This window comes from Eucyclogobius newberryi, unplaced genomic scaffold (genome assembly GCF_026437365.1).
Source record: "Eucyclogobius newberryi isolate DKJ021-1_F unplaced genomic scaffold, fEucNew1.0.hap1 SCAF_119, whole genome shotgun sequence".
Classification (NCBI taxonomy): domain Eukaryota; kingdom Metazoa; phylum Chordata; class Actinopteri; order Gobiiformes; family Gobiidae; genus Eucyclogobius; species Eucyclogobius newberryi.
The window spans coordinates 120,440-144,656 of record NW_027315745.1 but is presented as its reverse complement, the minus strand read 5'-3'; the positions used below and the strand labels follow the sequence as shown (position 1 = coordinate 144,656).

The window sequence follows — 24,217 nt, the reverse complement described above, 5'->3', positions numbered from 1 at the left end:
AGTGCAAAGGAACGTAACAAGTGACTGACAAGGGGGCGGCAACGTATGACAAGGGGGCGGCAACGTATGATGACAAGAGGGCGGCAACATATGCGATCACGTGGTTTTGTGACGTCGGTGAATGATCTCTATAGAGTTTATTGTAGAAAAAGCTTCAGTTGTAGTTCTTTAGAGTTTAGGCGGGGGCGCAGAGGCGGGGGCGCAGAGGCGGGGGCGCAGAGGCGGGGGCGCAGAGGCGGGGGCGCCTGAATAACCCTTTTCCAACTTGTCAGGCTCTATAATCCTGAGAGACGTTTGGTGATAAGTGGGACTTGAACTCACTTCTTTCCTGGAGGATAGATGGATTTCTGTAGCAGTGGGACTGGGCCCCTGAGGAGCCGGAGCCTGGGCCCCTGAGGAGCCGGAGCCTGGGCCCCTGAGGAGCCGGAGCCTGGGCCCCTGAGGAGCTGGAGCCTGGGCCCCTGAGGAGTCGGAGCCTGGGCCCGGGCCCCTGAGGAGCCGGAGCCTGGAGACCTGCTGTGCATCTGAGCGTCTCCTCTGCAGCAGCAGAAGGCACTTCCTCTGGAGAACCTTATCTCACTTTAGTTTGACACGTTTGACCCTCAGAGGACGACACTCTGAGGCTGAAAGTGACAGAACTTCATTTGTTGGACATGAAATGCATCAAAAAGCTTCAATTATTTGAGGCGACAGAAAAACATTGTAGAACGAGTTTATACTAAAGCCACATATTTGCTCAAACAAAGGCATTTAGCACAGCGGCCGGACAGTTTGTCTTTGAAGAGGACTTACATACTGAAATAAAGTTTAAATTAGGCAAAATGTTAAAATATACACCTATTTATTTACTGAATAGCAATTCATAATTAAATGATACTAGACTCAATTACAGGAGCGCCTACTTGTCACCTCCAGTGTCTCACCTAAAATAATCTCTATGTATGATTATTATTTGTGTTCTATCAAAAGTCAACCTAGAAAGTTTAATATATCTAAAGTATAAGGCTCCACATGAAACAGAATACAGCAGAATACATTTTTTGGAATCAATTTGAGCCATAATTCTACTCCCAATATTCACAATTGAAGTCCAATGACTTACACAGCCCCAGTGTACAGTCTATATTTCTTATCATGTGACGTTTTCTACATCTACACGTTCTCTAATGTCACCATGTCTCCCTCCTCTTGTTCCTCAGTCCATCCCAAAGCTGACCTTCCCCGGCGGGCTGCTGATCGGCTGCAGTCCCGGCTTCATGAACGTCCCCAAGATCAAAGGCACGCACACGGCCATGAAGTCGGGCATGCTGGCCGCGGACGCCATCTTCCCCAAAGTGACCGCGCAGGACCTGGACTCTGAGACGGCAGGTGTGGAATCTCAAACACGGCTAAAGCGCACACAAAACTCACTTATGGATTCTGCTCTAAATTCCACCGCTCGATCAGACTGTAGGTAACTCTGTTTTGAGACTTTTTGAAGATGTGAAAATTGGATTTTTCCGTCTTTCTGTCACGACGTTCACATGCAGTAAAACCCAAACGTCTAGCCTAGTCTGATTTGAACAGGATTATACAAATCATGCAAATTTCCTGAATGGCAAAAACACAGTTACATGTCCAATTTAGTTTTAGGAGAGTCAAATCAACTGCACGTGGCAAGAAAGACCAAGTACAGTCCCTCCACCGTGTTGTGAAAGTAAAATCAGAGCTTTTAATGCCGTTCCAACAACATAAGAGACTGGGTTCTAATCCAAACCGTTATCAATCCAGTATTTTTTTAGAGTTCTCCATTAGTACATTTACAGCGCAAAAAAAATAAGTATTTGCTGTATTTCTGTGTTGGATGCGCTCTTATCCTCTAATTTAAACTTCATTTTAAAAGAGTAACAGACTAAAAGAGCAGCCAATGCTTTGCTCTGTTGGTGCTTCTTCCTCGCGTAATCGAGGAGCAGCAGCGTAGTAGTAGTTTGCTTGTGCTGGATTTACATCACGTGTTGTGGCTGTTGCTAAATTGCTTGATGTACCTGAACGTCTCAGGCCTTCGTCTTTTAATTTAAACAATTTGAAACTTTCCTTGACATTTATAGAAAGTTACTAAACAATTTTTTTTTTTCCATTTGATTTTCCTTATTTGTTTACAATGAAGACTAAACCATTCACAGTATAAACATAAGTATTATTCTTTATTTCAATTGTGTGTCACCTTGACATAAATTACCATTACAATCGAAAATGAGAAGAAAATAAATCTGTTTCTTTACATAGACAGGTATTAAACTTAGATTAAATATTAAGTTATTGTGATTTTGCTTTATCTTTATTCTGATATGACGTAAATTAAGTGACATTTACCAGGCAGTGATGGATGGCTAAAGTTACTTGTAATCATTTAAATTTTACATCACATTCTGAATATTTACCCCAAGTTTGAAATTTCACTTTAAAACCAAAGGTTCTGCTCCACAAACTTGGTATCGGTGAATGTGGGCGGGTTAAATGTCAGATAACGGCATGCAGCAGTCGGGAAAGGTCGGCTGGGAAGTTCACTCAAGTTTTCAAAGTTATTAAAAAATAAAACTGCAAAGGCCGGAAAGTGCATCCATCACAGACGCTGTCGACGGTTAAATTACCAGCGAGGAAAACGTCACGAAAATGCTATTTGCAGAGGAACGAGTAAATGAAATGCAATAGTCTCCACTAAACTACGGGACTGAATGAATATAATGCCCTTTACAGCTTTGTGCGGCTGGATTTGTCATGGAAATGCTGAAGTGTGAAACTTGAACATTGACTTGAGGCATAGTAACGTGTAACACGGCCCCTTTTTAGCTCAGGATGACATCTTTATCAATAATTAAATATACATTTCCATAATAACATCCAGTTAATTCATGTCTTAGATGGTAGATGCATAAAGTCATAAACATGGCATGTGGAGCTCTACATTCTTCATATTAAGATTCATAAAGCACTCCTCAAGTATTAATCTACCAGAATATTCTAAGCCGTCTGTAACTCCTACAAATGGCAGACAAATATGAAACTGATTTATTGTTACTTTTACTCTGCTGTATGTGGTCCGCTCCGAGTTCTCGCTGTATTTAATCATATTTACAGTATTTTCATTGGTGGCGTGATGCAGCAGATGTTTGAAGCCAGTGATATGCTCAGATTAGTCACTTTGTTGTGGCTGGGTTTTCTTTCTTTGGTCCATTGCCCCGTTCGCTCTTGGTCCATACACGACTCCATCTGCTGGATTATTGCACACTTGCACGTTCTAAGGACTATTTTTCATTTTCAGTCTATTCCAGTTCCACGTCACATCTCTCTTTAAATGTGGAGAACCGATGGACTTTGGGGAGGGATATTTTGAGCATCCAGTCGTTTTGATGTATAAAGCTGTTCGATTGCTGCTCACTTATATTCGAAAGCGCAGCTAGATGAAATATTGTTCATGATTTCTAAGGTGACCTAGACTGAACTGTAAAATACAGAGCCACGACTTTTTTCGTTCGAACTCTATTCTGCAACTTATTCGACCAAGGTTTTTAACTACCTAAATTGCATATTAAGAGGTAAAAACGACACCGTGTCTGTTCTTTGTTGCCAGGTCTGCACGTGCCGGAGTACAGCGACATGCTGAAGTCCTCGTCCATTTGGAAAGAGCTTCACGCGGTGAGGAACATCCGCCCGTCCTTCCATAACTATTTCGGCCTGTACGGAGGCATGGTCTACACCGGGCTCTTCTACTGGATCCTACGAGGCAAAGAGCCCTGGACGCTCAAACACTGCGGTGAGTCCAGACGGGGTCCAGAAGGGGAAAAAAGCAAAGTAAATCTACCTCTGCTCACCGCTGTCCCATCCGTCTGTCCCAGGCCTTGACGCGCACCAGCTCAAACCGGCCAAGGAGTGCACACCCATCGACTACCCCAAACCGGACGGAAAGATAAGCTTCGACCTCCTCTCCTCGGTGGCTCTGAGCGGGACCAACCACGAGGGAGACCAGCCGGCCCACCTCACCCTGCGTGACGACAGCGTGCCCGTCAACAGGAACCTGGCCGTGTTCGACGGGCCGGAGCAGCGCTTTTGCCCCGCGGGTAACTAACAAGCTAACAATCGTCAAGCCAAACCAATCTCATGGCGCGGGAGATAAGAGCTAATAACATTCTGTCCAGAGATAGTGTTTCCATTTGGTGGCGTGGAGCTTCTTCTCACCGGCGCCCAAAAGATATTCATTTTACACAGTAGCACCAGCTCCAGATCCCAAGAAACGAAGCTCATAGCTACAATCTGTTGTGTGTACATCATGTACGTACATCATGTACGTACGTACATGATGTACGTACGTACGTACGTACGTACATGATACGTACGTACGTACGTACGTACGTACATGATGTACGTACGTACGTACATCATGTACGTACGTACATGATGTACGTACGTACGTACGTACGTACATGATACGTACGTACGTACGTACATGATGTACGTACGTACATGATACGTACGTACATCATGTACGTTACGTACGTACATGATACGTACGTACCTTTTGCTATTGGTTGGTACATACCTTTTGCTATTGGTTGGGCCAGTACATGATGTACGTACGTACGTACGTACATGATGTACGTACGTACGTACGTACATGATGTACGTACGTACGTACGTACGTACATCATGTACGTACGTATCATGTACGTACGTACGTACGTACATGATACGTACGTACATGATGTATGTACGTACGTACATCATGTACGTACGTACGTACATGATACGTACGTACATCATGTACGTACGTACGTACATGATGTATGTACGTACGTACATCATGTACGTACGTACGTACGTACATGATACGTACGTACATCATGTACGTACGTACGTACATCATGTACGTACGTACGTACATGATGTACGTACGTACATCATGTACGTACGTACGTATATGATGTACGTACGTACATACATCATGTACGTACGTACGTACATGATGTACGTACGTATCATGTACGTACGTACGTACGTACATGATGTACGTACGTACATACATCATGTACGTACGTACGTACATGATGTACGTACGTATCATGTACGTACGTACGTATCATGTACGTACGTACATACATCATGTACGTACGTATCATGTACGTACGTACGTACATCATGTACGTACGTACGTACATGATGTACGTACGTACGTACATGATGTACGTAAGCCCATCTCAATGAGGTTAACTTAAACTGCTGGGACACAATGATGTCATGTGAACATTGGTTCAGAGGCCAAGAGTGCATCCTGCACCATCCTGCACCATCCTGCACCATAACCCTAACCCTGCAGGAGGGTTAACATAACCAGAGATAGACATGTTAGGGTCAATAGTGGAAGTAGAAGCCCTGCTCCTCACCCACTCCTTAAGGTTCTGAGAGACGAGGATCATAGGCCAACAAAGCGTAAAATACATCTGCACTTTAGTCGTCTGAGGAGCAGCAGAACCAACTGAGCTGAAGTTAAAGCACATTCACTTGTGGATACAATGCCAATCCTGAGTGACCAGAGCGGCATATCTCCGCTCAAAACTGGACAGGCCTCGATGTCAAACGCTTTCAGTGGTGAAAGCTTTCACAATAATGGCTGAAAAACATTGAGGCGTCACAATCACAAACCAGGGCAAGAGTTCAGGGAGGACTTCCACCATAACGTCAGAGCAAAGCACACAGTGCATTATGAGTGACACTCGTGTATTGTGTACTTGACAGGGGCAGATAGTCATCTGATGCAGGTATTACGGGTTGAAATAGACACAAGTTCAGTTTTGTCATTAATCATAAAGCAAGAATTGGCATAAAGGTCGATGCCTGATGGGCTAAAGTGCAAATGTGGCTGTACTTTTTGACAACCTCAACCGCTCACGCTAAACAATGTCTAACCTTTGGAAAATGATTGAAGTTTTGAAATAGCCAACTTGACTGTTCTCTCCATATATTTTGCATTTTTTGCGTCTATGCTGGCACATTTGGGTACGTTTTCCATCATTTCACAAAATGACCCGTCCATCACATAGAATATATGTGGCAGCCGATCCTCGCTCCATTGCACCTTCACCACGCTTTACATTCTCGTTTCCATGCTAATCTCTCACTTTCTTTCCCAGGCGTGTACGAGTACGTCCCCTTGGATACCGGCGACGGCATGCGGCTACAGATAAACGCTCAGAACTGTGTCCACTGTAAGACGTGCGATATCAAAGACCCCAGCCAGAACATTAACTGGGTGGTGCCTGAAGGGGGCGGCGGACCTGCCTACAACGGGATGTAGTTTTGCTTTCCTTTCGTGTAAATTATCACTGTAAATGTGTTTCAGGGGAGAGAAATATTTGCCAGTTGATCGTGCGCCACGTGCCTGGATGTTCAAAGAGAAAACAATAACACAAACATAACTTATGGACTTTGAGTTTTAACACTGCTGCCTTAAAACGTTGGAGTGCTTCGGCGGTAAAAATGGAAACGAAATGTAATCTGCATTTGACAAATACGACCAAGGAGATGTTTTTTTTTCCTTTCGGATCACATTTATTGCAGACTTGGCGTTACATTATTTTCAGTGTTGCTGTACAATACATTTTCTTTTCAATTTAATCTTAGTTTTCCCCAGAATATGCTTTTTTTTAATAGACTATCTGACCAATCTTTGGAAGGGAACCAACACAAAGTAGAACAATTTGTAATTAGAATTGCCCGCTTTGAGTAACACAGTAAAATGGGGAAAATATAAAGAGATCTTATTGTTCTAATTTGGTGAAAGGTGCGCTGTGTAACCAGTAACGGATCAGATCTATGAAGAGGTGACCTTGTTCATATTCACATAAAAATGCTGTATTTTTGAGTAATAAACCGCCTGTAAATAAACACAGCGATATGCTAATTCCAGGTAAAACAATAACATCTCCATGGAGACGGACAAGCGTGTGCCACACCCTTCCCCCCAAAAGTTACACAATGCACCTTTAAATTCCAAACGGTTGAAAAAGGCCTTTAGTTTTATCATGTTTTTATTCTGAGACGACATTAGGTTAAAAATGTGTCATGTCACATTGTACGTTTGGTTTTGTTTGAATGCTCTGTAAAACCAAATAAAACGTGACTTTTAGAGAAAACCGTATCCAAACATGACTACATTTGGTGACGAGTATATACTTCAGTGAATACAGTTATTTCCCCGACTCGTTTGAAGATCACGCAAACATTTTGGCAAACATCTTTTTCTCTTTCTCCTTCTCCTCCTGGATCTTGACCTGGACCTTCTTCATTTCGCCCATGATTGCTGTCAACAGGAAGTGATGAGGGTTAGTGCTGCGATAGTTGATCTACTTAGCCTCCTGCGCCCGCTCGCCTTTGTGCCCGCTCGCCTGTGTAAAGCACTGAAGGGGAGGGCCTTATCTTCACACCAGCAGCAAAGAAACTCCAGCTTAAAAGACCTCGGTCAAGAGGCCGGGACAGATATGCAAAAATGACCCAAGACGATGTGTTGAATCTGAGCAGGAGGCGCGGGTTCAAATTGGAATGACGGCGTAACAGTGAACGTGTTAGCACGCCGAGTGGACAAAGTTTAACAAGTTACTTCACATGTTTTGAGGTGTGACCGACCTGGTCAGAATCCTGGGTCACAGTAAACTGTCCTGTAACCTTAAGGGAAGGTTTCTACAGGCCTCAAGAGAAAGCATTTACACAAATCTACACACTGGAAGGACATTTATTTACTTAGCAATACGACTTTAATCAATTTTGACAAGGCCAATTTGAAAACAGTCTCACCTTTGTCGTCTGGGGTGATTTCCTGAGCCTTCTTAAGGTCCTCCTGTTAAGGCATTAACATATATATTAGATAATGCAAGATTAAAATGAAAAGGTTCCTTTCATTAAAACTACTACACAATAATTATTAAAGCGCCAAATTAGATCTGGCCTTGTACAGAACAGTGATGCAAAAGGAATATTACAAGCCACGAGAAATTTTATTTGCATGGCAACCCCACCAGAAAGGTTAGAAAAGTGCACTTTAAGCAGCATCATCCGATCTATAATCTATAATCCATAATCAGAACACTAGGCCTCATGAAAGTGTTCTTCACAAAGACTCACATTGTGCACTCAAACAGCCAAACTCACCAGCGTTTACACTTGAACTTAAAAATAAACATGTATTTACTGTGAAACACCCTGTAAACCTCCTTATGGCCTCAGCGTGACATGTGAAAGTGAGTGTTATGTTAGTCTGGACCCACATAACCATGATCTGGTCATGTGGGCGTGTCAGGTTGCTGTGGAGGGGCGTGTCAGGTTGCTGTGGAGGGGCGTGTCAGGTTGCTGTGGAGGGGCGTGTCAGGTTGCTGTGGAGGGGCGTGTCAGGTTGCTGTGGAGGGGCGTGTCAGGTTGCTTTGGAGGGGCGTGTCAGGTTGCTGTGTAGGAGCGTGTCAGGTTGGTGTGTAGGGGCGTGTCAGGTTGGTGTAGGGGCGTGGCAGGTGTGGAGGGGCGTGGCAGGTGTGGAGGGGCGTGTCAGGTGTGGAGGGGCGTGGCAGGTGTGGAGGGGCGTGTCAGGTGTGGAGGGGCGTGTCAGGTGTGGAGGGGCGTGTCAGGTGTGGAGGGGCGTGTCAGGTGTGGAGGGGCGTGTCACGTTGCTCAGCCCTCCTCAAACTACACTCACAATGTTATAGCGTCACACGTCGCATTTGCTTTTATCTGGAACTTTCAATCACGCAGTAACTGGACTTTGTGAATGCTGAGACTCGGTGCATGAGGCCAGATGACCGTATCCCATGGCGACCAGACCTTACCATAGCTTTACTGAAGTCCTTAAGCCCCGCCTGCGCCTGTGCTCTCCTGAAAAGTGCTTTAGTGTTCTTCTTGTCCAACTCCAGAGCCTGGGTCACAACAAGACAACATGGGAGTTTTTGAACAATCAAAAGGCAGAGTGTTAATAAATCCTCCGTAAAGCGCGGGGAGCGAGTGGGTTGCCGCGGTTACCTCGGTGCAGCTGTCCAGCGCCTCCTGCCACAGCTGCAGCTTCAGCTTACAGGCGGCTGTGTTGAGGAAACAGCTGAGGGCCACGGGCTCCAGCTTCTTCTGAAACTCCTCGTCGAACTCCTCTCCTCCAAACTCCAGGTATCTGCGCCAGGAAACAAAGGGTTAAGGACTTCATTAATATGCAAGTGTCTGAATCACTTTGCAAGGAGGCGCCGTCTTTATAGAGTTAACATTTTAAATAGTAAACAAAAGAACAGTGGATCAGCTCATTCCAGGACACGCATCAAGAACTCGACCCAATGTGAAAATATTGTAGTATAAAATGTCCGTTTGGTTACGATTATGCAAAGAAATGACAAACATGTAAATGGAACGCTGGACATGCATTCCAAACCCGGATGAAACAAATACTTCTACTTCACAAAATGCTGTTCTAACCATGTGCACGTGCTCGACAATAACGATCTGAATACAGACCATGTGCTTCAGGGTTTGTAAAAGCGAGGAAAGACCTACTTTCACTGTGGTTCACTCCGTGTTTGATTATGGATGTGAGGTTTATGGTTCTGCAGCTCAAACATAGGGAAAAGTCAAGAGCCTTGAAATGATGGACTAGAGACATGAAAACTAACACGCACTGTCGGCGAAGGCAAGAGAAACGCCTTTGAGCCTTCAGCGCAAGAAACAAGCTTTTGACTGCAAAGTGAAGCCTCTTTAGGAGAAGAAAGCTGAGAGTTTAGTGAAGGCTCAAACAGGAATCGATGAAGATGCAAAACGTTCTGTTGAAAATGATGATGATGCTGTGTTCACCTGTGGCAGGATGTCTATATGGATCAGTCGATAACTCACTTGGAGTGGATTCAAGGGAGAGTTTGCACCTTACAATGAGTCTGTCACCCACAGATGGATCTAAACTAAATCTAGACTCTGACAAGGATGAAGAGGGTTTTGGTTTCAACATTCCCCATCCCCGCCCTGGATGACATCTATTGTATGTCCAAAAACTCACTGTTGTCTCTGTTTGCTTTGCAAGAGGCCGAGGGCAGCAGAGCATGACCAAATACTGTTAAATTAAAGGTGGTATGGACGATTTTTTTCAGCAAATTTATAATATTTCCTCGTGGCGTGGATAAATCATTAGTCCTGCCACATATCAATCATAAAATGCACCTATCGTTCACCTGCAGCCGCGTGCGGTTCGTCCCCACGTTTCCGCGTGCCTAAGCGCATGGATCTATCATAATATAGTTCCCTCAGTGTACGGGGCAAAATGAAGACGGAGAAAGACAGTTGGAGCTGACGCAGAAGTGGACAGAAATCTACGGGAGACGAGAGATGCGATGCGATCTGTTGCGCTAATAAACAAACGCACGTGTGTGTTGTATCAGTCCACACGGGGGAGTGGCATGAGCACGGGGGAGTGGCATGAGCACGGGGGAGTGGCATGTGCACGGGGGAGTGGCATGAGCACGGGGGAGTGGCATGTGCACGGGGGAGTGGCATGAGCACGGGGGAGTGGCATGTGCACGGGGGAGTGGCATGTGCACGGGGGAGTGGCATGTGCACGGGGGAGTGGCATGTGCACGGGGGAGTGGCATGAGCACGGGGGAGTGGCATGTGCACGGGGGAGTGGCATGTGCACGGGGGAGTGGCATGAGCACGGGGGAGTGGCATGTGCACGGGGGAGTGGCATGAGCACGGGGGAGTGGCATGTGCACGGGGGAGTGGCATGTGCACGGGGGAGTGGCATGTGCACGGGGGAGTGGCATGAGCACGGGGGAGTGGCATGAGCACGGGGGAGTGGCATGTGCACGGGGGAGTGGCATGTGCACGGGGGAGTGGCATGTGCACGGGGGAGTGGCATGCGCACGGGGGAGTGGCATGCGCACGGGGGAGTGTCATGAGCACTTCCGCCTGCATTCTCAAATCGCCGAAAAATCATCCATTGCGCCTTTAAGTTTTTTTTTTTAAAAGTGTGTTATTTTGTTTACTTACTTACTATTAGTATTATTTAGTCTCATGCTAGCAATTTTAACTTTATTTTATTATTAGGCCCGAGCGCCACAAGCTGGCGAGAGGCCTATTAATCTCGTAAGGCCGTACGTAGTGCGCACGAAATCGAGCGCTCGCCCACTTCCAAACACTCACTAACGCACTCCTTCACTCATGCACGCCCCGTGCATACTAATTAGTAGTAGGAAAATGGAACATTACCGTTGTAAACGGGCGAAGCCCGTGCAAAAGTGCGCACTAAACGAGCACTTTACATTGAGATGACGACCGCGAAGCGGTCGTCATCCCCATATAAAGCACTCATTTGCGCTAAGTAGCTCACGAATACGTTCCCCATCTCTTGCATGTTCCGTGCATATAAGCATGTAATGCAAAAATTGAACATTATTACTGTATAGAGGGCCAAAAACACAAAGTGGGCGGAGCCCACTCAAAATTAACGAAAGTACCCGTCAGTGACCATGGACCCACACCATGAGGTAGGAAAGCGCGAGCGCTTTCCGAAAATGTATAGTTTATGATATTTGAAAAATGGGAAACATTGTTTTCGCATCGGAATATTATTAGGCCCGAGCCCCAGCAGGGGGAGGGCCTATTGCTCCCGCAACGCTGCCGAAGGCAGCGTTGCAACTGTCTGACCAAACATGCGGGCTGCGCCCGCATGTTTGGTACCCCGTCGCCCCTGGCAAGTGCAGTGAACTAGCCCATGCCGAAGGCATGGATCATGCATACTTACTCCTGCTATGACAGAAATAGTCAACAATTAGGGAATGGGCGTAGCCCATTCACAAATTGTTGACAACAGCAGCGCGAAGCGCTGCATTCCTCCAAAAACCCTCCTGGCATCGTCCCGTACGCGAGAATCCATGCCGCAGGCATGGGCCATGCTTGTATCTGCTCAAATCAATGGAAGTCTATGGGGAGTGGGCGGGGCATCCCGACGGAATAGGGAGTGACGAGCGCGTAAGCGCTCGTAATGATGATTCCACCCCATGGCGGCATCGGGAAGGCTTAGAGCTTTCAAACGATGTATCATTTGTTGTTATAGTAAAAACGGCTATATTGTTTTTGCTAAAAATATTATTATTATTATTATTATTATTATTTTTCTTGTTCTTCTTCAGCGCTTTGATCTCTAATTTGACCCCCTGAACATGCTCAAAAACTCACCAAACTTTGCCCAAAATTCAGAATCGGCGAAAAATTTTATTTTTTCTGGGCCATTTTTTTTTTCGTTAAAAAATGGCGCGACAGCGCCACCGACAAAAGTCAAAATACATTGCGCCTATGGGAGACGCCCCGAGGTCAACTTTGGCGTAAAGCTACGAAATTCGGGACACGCATTCCTCTCGTGAGGATAAACAAAAAAAATCATTGTGGCCACGCCCCCAAACTTACCCTATGGCCGCCATCTTCCTTTGAAAATGAAAACAAGCTGAGTTAGCCATTTTGTTTACGTCAAACTTTGACGAACTCCTCCTAGGGCGTTTTGCCCACCGACTTCAAAATCGGCGTACGTCCTCTGGACAAGTGGGGCATCTAAAGTTATCCAATTTTTTGAGATACCTTTTACGGTCTGTGTGCGGCGCAGCCGCAAAGTTGGACAACTTATTTTGGAATATTGCAGGTCTAAAAATTGCTCCCATTTGATCAAAACCAGTCCGATTAGGACCAAATTTGAATCAGTTGTTAAACTTTCTAGTTTGGACCAGTTTAGGCTGACAAAATTGAAATGGCAGTGATAGCGCCCCCTACAGAGTGACCTTTAAATTAACATTGAAGGTCAAAAATTAGTTTTACCAAAATTGTCTAAACTTTACCCAAAATTCTATTTTGCCGTCCCGATCACAAAAGCCAATCACAAAAATGCCTAAATTTTTACGCCGTAGTCGTAGCGATGACAGAAACCTCCCATGTTATCCCTATGGGAAAACCACAAAATCTCTCAAATTACCACATTTTTATGTTTTACACTTTAACGAAGTCCTCCTAGTGCGTTTTGCCCACCAACCTCAAAATCGGTGTACGTCCTCTAGACAAGTGGGGCATCTAAAGTTATCCAAATTTTAAGGATAACTTTTACGGTCTTTGTGCGACGGAGCCGCAAACGTTTCCCAGAATTCTGACTATTTGGCCTTCAGAGTGGCCTATAAACAATAGAGTTTTTCCAAATGACATGATATTTTGAACAAAATTCTAATTTGCCATCCTGATCATACAAGTATGAGAGCCAAAGTCATATTTTGTACGGCGTAACCGTAGCGTTGACAGAAACATCCCATGTTATCCTTATGGGAAAATCGTAGAATCGCTCAAATCACCACATTTTTACGCTTCACACTTTAACAAACTCCTCCTAGGGCGATTGTCCGATCAAGTTCATATTTGGAGAATATCATCTACACAAGCGGGGCATCAAAACTTACCCATATTTTGATTCTAAGTGCTACGGTCTCTGTGTGGCGGACCCGCAAATATATGTCAGAAATGGGAAAACAGCGAAATCTCTAAAATCACCACATTTTTACGCTTCACACTTTAACGAACTCCTCCTAGGCCGATTGCCCGATCAAGCTCATATTTGGGGAAAATCATCTACACAAACGGGGCATCAAAAGTTATCCATATTTTGATTTTAAGTGGTACGGTCTCTGTGCCGTGGAGCTGCAAATATACTGTCACAAATGGGAAAAACGCCAAATCCTTGAAATGTTCACATTTACGCTTCACACTTTAACAAACTCCTCCGTGGGCAATAGCTCGATCAAGCTTTACTTTGGGAAAAATTATCTACACAAGCGCGGCATCAAAAGTTATCCATATTTTTATTCCAAGTGCTACGGTCTCTGTGCGGCGGCGCAGCAAATTTGACTGACACTTGTGTTCATTTGCACTGGATTGGCCATGTCCAATGTGTCGCCGTCTGTCAAGTTCTTTTTTTATTCAACACACAATAAGGGCGCCATCTTTATCAAGTCGAAAGCGCAGAGTCGGAAGGCCGGCGGCCCGCGAGGGCCGTTGGATGCCGCTTGCGGCTTTAATTCTTTCTTCTTCTTCTCGGGACCAACCCCCCTATTTTTCACCCAGTGAACATTGACGAAAAGTCACAAAAATGTTCACACCTCTAAAAATCGTGCCTCTCTACATTCTGGCTATTTCCCTTTTCTAAAATAAAAAAATTGGCGCGTCAGCGCCCCCAAATGTACCAAAAATGCATTGAGAGATGGGAAATGACCCCAAAAAAATCTGATCGTAGAATCATGAAATTTGGCGCAGAGGTAGATGGTGACAAGAGAAGTAAAACATATTATTACGGCAACGCCGTCCGCCCAACCAAATGTCGGCCATATTGCTTCAAAAATGGCTAAACATGACTTCGGAGTTTTTCTAAACGTCGTACTTTTACGAACTCCTCCCAGGGCGTTGGCCCTAAAAAGCTGAAATTTGGTGAAAATGCTACTGAGGAGTGGGACATCAAAAGTTATTCAAATTACATTGACCCTGTCACGGTCTCTGAGCGGTGAAGCCGCAAACTGTAGCAAGATTTTCAGAAATCTCCCAAATTTTACATTTCTGCCGTTTGCGCAGATAAAGTCCGAATTGCGTCAAATTAGAATCAGTTGTTAAAATCTTTGCCCTAAACCTACTTGAAGTGAAATAAATTAATTTGGAGCCACAGCGCCCCCTACAGATTTTATATGGAGGTTAAATGTTTAGTTTTGCGAAATTATATGAAATCTGACACACAACTCAATTTTGGCCCCATCAAAAAAGTCAATGAGACCCATGTCATAATTGTTATGGCGTTGCCGTAACGATGAGCGAAACCTCCCACGTTATTCCAATGGGGAAATCTCCAGAACATGTTTACACTTTAGACTTTCACAAACTCCTCCCCCTCAGGGCGTCAGCCCTATTAACCTGAAATTTGGTGAGACTCATCTTCAGGACCATCAAAAGTTATCCACATTTTTATTCAAAGAGTCACGGTGTCTGTGCGGCAAAGCTGCACATTTTGCCAAGAATTCAAAATAAAATTGCTTTTTGATGGTTAAACAAAGGGGAGAAGATGTGACAGCGTCACAGATTCAGCAGTAGGCGTAATAAAAGGACAATTGGGGCCCGTTAGCGCCCCCACCTCTTGCGGCGTGGCGAGGGCCGATCATTGCCGCTTGCGGCTATATTTATTATCTTATTATTCTATTTATAATTTCCCCCCCCCTCCATTTCCTATTAAGATATGAGAGGAGTTTTATTAATAAGAGCTTTTTGTTTCTATTTAAAGGCGCCATAACATGCTTTTTTCACGTTTCGTAGTCAATCCTAAGTGTATAATTGATAATAATAAGTGTTTTGCAACACCCTTAACATAATAGTTTAGAAATATATATATAGAGCGATCTGGCTCCCCCGCCCACCCGTGACGTAGTCTCAGAGCGCGTGTGCCCCGCCCACCCGTGACGTAGTCTCAGAGCGCGTGTGCCCCGCCCACCCGTGACGTAGTCTCAGAGCGCGTGTGCCCCGCCCACCCGTGACGTAGTCTCAGAGCGTGTGTGCCCCGCCCACCCGTGACGTAGTCTCAGAGCGTGTGTGCCCCGCCCACCCGTGACGTAGTCTCAGAGCGTGTGTGCCCCGCCCACCCCGGAGACGGTGGGGGTGTAAACCGAGGCAGAGGTGACAGCGTGGACACAGCCGCACGCGAGAATCATGGTGAGGATGGTGACGTGTGCCTGTGGTTATGACGCGGTCTTGCAGACACCCCCCGTCAGTTTGCAAACGCGAGGAAAGGAGATAGTCTGTACTAAAGCTAAAAACTGCGGGAATCAATCAAAAAAACACTCTGGACATATGAAGCACAAATAGCAATGTAAGAAGGTTAAAAGCTCTGAAAAGTCAATTTTGCATGTTATGGGACCTTTAAGAGAGTTTTTTTATTTAAACTTCTGTCCTCTCCTCCTGTATCTACTGCGATGTAACAACAAAATGTCCCCATGTGTGGACATTATCTTATCTTATTTGACACTTTACAGTGCACCATCTGCTGTGGTGTCCAAAATATGCAGCTCAGGGAAGAGTTATGTGCAAACGACTTTACACCCAATAAACAAAACCCAGACAAAACCACCACGGCACTGAGCACAGAATACAGCACAGTCTCCGCACGCATCTTATACACTGGGCTTGTGATCCATAAAGGACGGCAGGTCTCAGCAGAGCCACAGGAGCGGGTGATCCTGAAGCGCACACCCCCAGACTGCTGCGATGACCCGCATTAGACCCGGTGCCAGGCCTCTGAGCCCCCAGTGATGGTAGTCACCCAGTGTGGAGGGTTTATAGGCAGAGATGTGTGGCACTTGCCCCGCTGTGAGCTCAGTCCCGGTTTCCCCGGTGTTTGGAGCGCATGTCCTTGAGATGAGCTTATGCCAGTTTAACCGGACTAAACCAAGACCAGGTCCAGGACAACTTGGACTGCATGAGCCGCATGCAGCACCGCACCGTTACGCACAGCTGGACACCCAAGTGCTCAATAACTTTAAACGCTAACGTAAGCACACAGTTGTTCAGAAACCTTCACAAAAGCAGAAGATATTGGAGATGTTGGCGTTTTCTGCGGCTCAGAGGGAGAGGAATTACTAAACAAAATCAAACTAATAAAACTAGCGTGATTGAAGCTAAACACAAGAGTATTTTCGACGAGGGAACAAAATTATAACATGGCTAAAAGCTCATTGTCATTCAAAGCACACGCACCGTCACCAGACAGGAAACACGAGGTGAGGAAACATCAGCCTCAACTGTTTCAAAGTGGAGACCAGTGTTACCTGAGCGCTTTGTTGTACTTCTTAATGGCACCTTTCCAGTCCTGGTTTTTAAAAAGAGTGTTCCCGAAGTTCTTTAGATCCTCACCAACACTTTGGACTTTAACAACCTGAGGAAAAAGATTTAGTACCAGTAGATCAATTATTGAAATGATGAACTGAAGGCAAAGGCTGTGTTTACATAGATTTTCCAATATTTCTTTGGAAATTTGACAGTATTTTGAGAGTAAAGTTGACCATAAAACATTATCTGACACCACATTTAAATACTAATGGTTTTAAGTCTTTGGAATAAGCCACAATTTCGAATTTTCCCGTGAGTAATTTCTCTTCACAAAATACGGAGCTTCAAAAATGTGTAGTTAATATCAATAGTTCAAATGAAATCTTCTGTGGGGGTCAAATTTCTTTTAATCTCTTATCAAAACACAATAGTAAATGTCATTAAACCTGGCGTGTGGTTTTAATTTGCCAAAAGCACCTTGAGATTTCATCATTTCGGATATTCTTAAACTAAAATCACGTTTCATTTCACTTTTTCATCCATGTCAGTATTTAGAATGCATTCATTTACAAACTTTTAAAGCGTCTAATCATTTGAGTGGCTGACAAACAGATAAATGTTACTTAGCAACCACACACTGTAAATAATTGTCAAAGCTCGTCTATTATTATTTGATGACTACAAATAGTGACAAGTTTTTTTTGTGAAATTAAAACTGTCGTTTTGCACTAATTCTCCCTGCATTTTGTACAGAATTTATAGAACTCAAGTCTAGGAATGTCACAACATCAAATTCGACTGCAAATAATATTGGCAGTAAATAAACAATTAATGAATCCAAAAAACAGAAATCTTTCATTTTCCATCATTCCCATTGTCTACCACGTTACTATTCCTCAAGTTTGTGACCGGCTTGTATTTTAAGACAAAATAAACTTAATGTGACAAAAAAGTCCTTTACATTTAACTGCATTTTTGGGGGAGACTTCTGGACTTTAATACTCAATCAGAATACAACTTTGAGTAAACTAAAGATGAGAAAACACTGCTGTGGTTAAAATCTCATTAAGTCGATATTCTAACTTGAACCTTTAAAAATGATTAAGCTGTAGCTCAGAAAGATCACACTCTAATCCACATCTGAGGAGCAAGCTTTCACATTTGTTTACTTGTAATTTAGCCCAGTATTTGCAGACTTTGAAATTCAGGCTCAAATTGATGGCTTGGTGTTAGACAAACAGAACAAACGAGCAGGAGATTTCCCTTGGAGCCGGGGTAGAACTTTGAGGCCGTGTTATCGACGAATCAAAGCCAGAGAAGAACTCACATCTTTAAAGTCGATCTCCACGTCCTCTGGGAACTCTGGGTACGTGTCCCCGGAGCCGTCGTCAAGCTCCACTCCCCAGTTGTCCCCGTCCTTATGCTCCCCGCAGTCGGAGATGACACAAGGCTGTGGAGAGAGCGATACATTCACAGTACACGGGTTTAAGAAGTAATAGAACAGTGCAGGTGAAAGTACACACAATGGTGACTGGAAATAATTCTGGACTGAGATTAATGGAGGGACTGCACTGTCGAAACACCCATATTTCAACTGATTCTAAAAAACTATGTGTCTGGGACGTAAAACACCAACAACAGAAATTATTGATGGATACCTGTGGAAAGTACTTTCGGCTGCAGCAAAAAAGCAATAAAGAAATGGATGACTGGGATGGAGCAAACTGTCAAGGACTGGACTGAAATCACTTTGAATATGTATAAAATGAAAGAATTGACTTCACTTAAAGCTGAGGTATGATTTTTTTGATGGAAGACAATCGATGGATGAAGGGACATACAATTTGAGTTTTTCAAAACCACACACGTCACTCCAACATATGACATATTTGCTTCTTTTTAATTACATGGATAATAATATTCAAGATCAACAATTACATTAGTCTGTGGAAAAGTGGAAAAGTCCATCTTATGATTCAGTAGAGTCATTACCTGTGCTGGTGCGTCCTCTTTCGTTTCCATGGCCTCGAGGATTTTGACCACTCCCATCCCTCTGAGCACCTGTCCGAAGACCACGTGTTTGCTGTCCAGGTGAGGCGTGGGCACCGTGGTGATGAAGAACTGGGAACCGTTTGTGTTGGGGCCGGCGTTGGCCATACTCAGCAGTCCGACTTTGTCATGCTGGAAGAACGACATCAATGATCAAAGAGCGTGTGGAAGAGTATAATGTGGAAGAGTATAATGTGGAAGAGTATAATGTGGAAGAGTATAATGTGGAAGAGTATAATGTGGAAGAGTATAATGTGGAAGAGTATAATGAGTATAATGCGGACGAGTATAATGTGGAAGAGTATAATGTGGAAGAGTATAATGTGGAAGAGTATAATGTGGAAGAGTATAATGTGGAAGAGTATAATGTGAGTATAATGTGAGTATAATGTGAGTATAATGTGGTTGAGTATAATGTGAGTATAATGTGAGTATAATGTGAGTATAATGTGAGTATAATGTGAGTATAATGTGAGTATAACGTGGTTGAGTATAATGTGAGTATAACGTGGTTGAGTATAATGTGAGTATAATGTGAGTATAATGTGAGTATAACGTGAGTATAACGTGGTTGAGTATAATGTGAGTATAATGTGAGTATAATGTGAGTATAATGTGAGTATAATGTGAGTATAATGTGAGTATAATGTGGTTGAGTATAATGTGAGTATAATGTGAGTATAATGTGAGTATAATGTGAGTATAATGTGAGTATAATGTGAGTATAATGTGAGTATAATGTGAGTATAATGTGAGTATAATGTGAGTATAACGTGGATGAGTATAATGTGAGTATAATGTGGTTGAGTATAACGTGGTTGAGTATAATGTGAGTATAATGTGAGTATAACGTGGTTGAGTATAATGTGAGTATAATGTGAGTATAACGTGGATGAGTATAATGTGGTTGAGTATAACGTGGTTGAGTATAATGTGAGTATAACGTGGTTGAGTATAACGTGGTTGAGTATAACGTGGTTGAGTATAACGTGGTTGAGTATAACGTGGTTGAGTATAACGTGGTTGAGTATAACGTGGTTGAGTATAACGTGGTTGAGTATAATGTGAGTATAACGTGGTTGAGTATAATGTGGTTGAGTATAATGTGAGTATAACGTGGTTGAGTATAACGTGGTTGAGTATAATGTGAGTATAACGTGGTTGAGTATAACGTGGTTGAGTATAATGTGAGTATAACGTGGATGAGTATAATGTGGTTGAGTATAATGTGGTTGAGTATAACGTGGTTGAGTATAATGTGAGTATAATGTGGTTGAGTATAATGTGGTTGAGTATAACGTGGTTGAGTATAATGTGAGTATAATGTGGATGAGTATAATGTGGTTGAGTATAATGTGGTTGAGTATAATGTGAGTATAACGTGGTTGAGTATAATGTGGTTGAGTATAATGTGAGTATAACGTGGTTGAGTATAATGTGGTTGAGTATAATGTGAGTATAATGTGGTTGAGTGGATGAGTATGTGTATAATGTGGGGCTTATGGGGGTCAGGATGTTACCTTGTAGTGAAAGTTTTCATCTTCAAACTTGTCTCCATAAATGCTCTCTCCTCCAGTTCCATTGTGGTTGGAGAAGTCGCCTCCCTGGATCATAAACTGCTTGATAACTGCAAAAACAAACAGTATGTTTAGACACAGTTTGAGTCATTCATTGTTTCAACAGAATCAAATTAAAAAGTAAATATTGAATCACATTACCAGTATATTTTATTATACTGAATGCACCTCTCCCTCGCCTTTTTATACATTTTACACAATACCACACAACATTATGCAAGCCTTGTGCTGAGATTGTTTTGAATGCCAGCCATTTTTATCAAAACCTTTTAAGAACATACATTGTGCGTTATTTGCAATGTTATTGGCCTTTAAACAGACTCTTGATGCCTTTGTTTGGGCATTTTGTACAGATACAAATGTGTCTACTGAAAGCACACATAACTTATATCTGTGAAGCAATCCCTCATCAGGGATAGTGTTAGAACACCATCTACAGGCAGCAGATGGAATTAGAAAGGGAAGATAAACAAAAGCTGTCAGAGACAGAAATGTCCGGCGATGAATCATGGACCAACAAACAGCAGAGAAAATCACAGAGCTCGACTTTCGACAAAACTAAGACGTTTGAACAGTGTTTTCTGAGGCTCAAAGGGGAGAGGACTTACTAAACAGGACTTGTTTGCTGCGTTTGATTTAAGAACGTGATTAAAAGCTCTAAAGTCAATATTGCATAAAAGCTTTAAAACAGCTTGGAGCATTGTTGATTTGTTTTGAAGCGAAACACAGAAATCCATGCGTGTTATTGTAGCGTGTTTTATAGATGCACTCAGGCCAAAAAACAGCTTTGACTAGCGCTGCAACTAACCATCATTTTGCAATCGATTAGTCTAGCAATTATTCTTTCGATTAGTTGTTACCTAATTTCACCCAGATTAACCTGTGATGTGAAGCCTGGTAGAGCACATTTATGTACACGTTTTCTGTGTCATTTTAAAAGGCATTTGTTGCTCAATTTGAGTCTTAAAAAATGTGTTCTCATGGCATGTTTTGGAACCCATGCATAGAACAATTAACCATTATTCAATTACTAAATTAGGTGACAATTAGTTAAATCATTGACTTTCAAACATTACGTGATCGGATATAATTAATAACATTTTTTTAATGAAATGTCACTAATATTGAATAAGAGGAAAGCGACTCAATATGTGAAGATGTTAATAACTATGAATACTTCGGTTACAAAACCATTTCATTTTTAGACTTTCTAGCTATTGAGACGCAGGATTGGAACTTTATATCCTCCAGATGCAGCGTGTGCCATTTACTTCTGTGGAAGGGGCATCCTTTGAAGTGCAGAGGTTTCCCTGTGGATTTGCCTATGCCCTTCTCTCCAGTGCAAAGGGCCCTGAAGTTCTCTGCAGTCCGAGGAGTCACATCTGCAAACAGCTCCAGAACTATCCTCCCAGCTGTAGACAAGGATATACAAGTTATTAACAGACAATTAAAGACTTTTTTAAACAAACAAGTGTGTAAAGATTGTGTTCATGTCGTCACACCTAATATAATTCTAGACACTTTAAAATGCTACAGGAGGCGACTGGAGGAAAAGTGAAGCAAGTATCAGATCTAATTGAGAATTATTTAAAAGGTATTTGTTTAAAGGCGCAATGGACGATTTTTCGGCGATTTGAGAACGCAGGTGGAAGTGCACATGCCACTCCCCCGTGCACATGCCACTCCCCCGTGCACATGCCACTCCCCCGTGCACATGCCACTCCCCCGTGCACATGCCACTCCCCCGTGCACATGCCACTCCCCCGTGCACATGCCACTCCCCCGTGCTCATGCCACTCCCCCGTGCTCATGCCACTCCCCCGTGCTCATGCCACTCCCCCGTGCTCATGCCACTCCCCCGTGCACATGCCACTCCCCCGTGCGCATGCCACTCCCCCGTGTGGACTGATACAACACACACGTGCGTTTGTTTATTAGAGCGACGGATCACATCACATCTCTCGTCTCCCGTAGATTTCTGTCCACTTCTGAGTCAGCTCGAACTGTCTTCCTCCGTCTTCATTTTGCCCCGTACACTGAGGGAACTATATTATGATAGATCCATGCGCTTAGGCACGCAGAAACGTGGGGACGAGCCTGACGCGGCTGCAGGTGAACGATAGGTGCGTTTTATGATTGATACGTGGCAGGACTAATGATTTATCCACGACACGAGGAAATATGATACAAAATTTGCTGAAAAAAATCGTCCATTCCACCTTTAAACTAAATTAGTTTGCGACCCGAGATTTTTTTCTTCTTCCCAGCATTCATATTATATTTGAGCGTAACAAACTGTAGCATCTGTGATAAATCATGTAATACATTGGTAGATTAAATATTTTAAAAACTAGCGTGGTGTCAACATTTCTCCAGCAAAATCAAGATTTTGCCTGCAGCTAAAGTGCTAAGTGTGTGCACACTAATGACTTATTCATTAATAATTTAAAATACACTTCACATGTGAGTGGTTTTCACGCGCTTAAACCACCTTGATCTTTCACATAGTGTGTTATTCTGAGGAGTGTCTCCATTGAAAACATGTTCCACTTTTGACTCCATTCCAGAATTTAGAATGTTTTTGTATCTTTAGTCTATAGTATAATATTAAACCTCTTGAGAATAAATTGAGTGATTCTATGAATAATGTTAATACAAGTTCTGTTTCTTTTTCGACAATTGAGGGCTTCCATCGTCTACTATTATCACAAAATTGTAAGATTATTCTCACAATAATTATATTTGACACCGACATCCTTACAAAAGACTACAGGCACAAGACGGCCTTTTTGTTCTCCTTTAGCTATAACCCTTAATATAAAATGTCAATCTTTAATTTGAGTCATTTTATTTGCCTGACCAGCCATTCACAACACGTCAGGTAATCATTTTACAGAATTACATTTTACACATTTAGACAGCTTTAGAGCTCCTGAATTATATTTAAAATACTATTACTCTTTAAAAGTTTGTACACAAAAACAATCCAAATTTACTTTTTTCCATCCTGAGTAATTACAAAAGCAAAATAACTGCACAAGAAACTCAAAACTGTACCTTTTGTGTCACTAATAGTTAAAGTAGACCTATATTAACTGAGTGAACACTGGGTAAGACAGAACAATGGGAAATATGAGCAGACTCTGATCAAAGCCGTTTCTAGAAGCTGCTACAGAAGGAATATTCCAGAAGGATTCATGGTTAGCATAACATCAAAGCTACCATGCTAATAGTTGTGTTTGTAAAGTGTTATCATCATAAACTACACATTTTGTAACAATGTAACCCAGCACTAAACAACTACACGTGTTTAGTTGCAAAGTCACTGCACAGAAGAACTTGTGAACAGTAACTACACACCGTAAGATAGATGAAAGATATTCATAGTAAACATTTAAATACGAAGTGCATAAAACATAATAGCTGAACTAAAAGCTACATCTGCACAAGTTCTTCAAATGAATGGGGCTAACGCGGGGAAGCTAACCTAAACTAGCCCAAAATAGCTTACCACGGGGAGATAATCTTACATATTCTGACCTTTTTCTCCGCCAATGTCCACGTCGAAGAAGACCCGGGGGTTGGCGGGGTTTGAGGGCTTTTCCGTGGGGACTGGGTGAGACATTTTGAGGAGGATGTACGGGTTTCAGTCACTAGTTTTCGAGCTTCGGTAAGCTAGCAGCGGAACAGGGACAGGCACCGGTGATGAGCAGGATGAATGG

The 24,217-nt window shown here is 43.2% G+C and overlaps 2 protein-coding genes across 2 annotated transcripts in view; one reads left to right on the top strand and one right to left on the bottom strand.

Moving 5' to 3' along the window:
- etfdh (electron transfer flavoprotein dehydrogenase) overlaps positions 1-7,171 on the top strand; it is a 22,935-nt gene extending 15,764 nt beyond the window's left edge. The window contains exons 10-13 of the mRNA XM_072440273.1: positions 1,200-1,368; positions 3,611-3,793; positions 3,876-4,097; positions 6,165-7,171. Of these exons, the coding sequence (XP_072296374.1) occupies positions 1,200-1,368; positions 3,611-3,793; positions 3,876-4,097; positions 6,165-6,328 (738 nt within the window). The 3' untranslated portion in view covers positions 6,329-7,171. The remainder of the gene's footprint in view (positions 1-1,199; positions 1,369-3,610; positions 3,794-3,875; positions 4,098-6,164) is intronic.
- ppid (peptidylprolyl isomerase D) lies at positions 6,559-24,217 on the bottom strand. The gene is made up of 10 exons (XM_072440274.1): positions 24,036-24,217; positions 21,767-21,907; positions 20,439-20,545; positions 18,862-19,050; positions 18,197-18,319; positions 16,869-16,975; positions 9,034-9,175; positions 8,844-8,930; positions 7,825-7,867; positions 6,559-7,333 (listed from the first exon to the last, which is right to left on the bottom strand). The coding sequence occupies exons 1-10, from the start codon at positions 24,118-24,120 to the stop codon at positions 7,245-7,247; spliced, it is 1,113 nt and encodes a 370-aa protein (XP_072296375.1). The 5' UTR covers positions 24,121-24,217; the 3' UTR covers positions 6,559-7,244.

Bases quoted from the DNA above. Each gene is read 5' to 3' on its own strand.
- ppid (XM_072440274.1), bottom strand. From the start codon at position 24,120: ATGTCTCACCCAGTCCCCACGGAAAAGCCCTCAAACCCCGCCAACCCC. The intron at 16,976-18,196 runs GTGAGTTCTTCT...CTTTTTCCTCAG, and splicing joins TGGAGATCGACTTTAAAGAT to GTTGTTAAAGTCCAAAGTGT. The intron at 7,334-7,824 runs GTGAGACTGTTT...TCCTGTTGACAG, and splicing joins AATCACCCCAGACGACAAAG to CAATCATGGGCGAAATGAAG.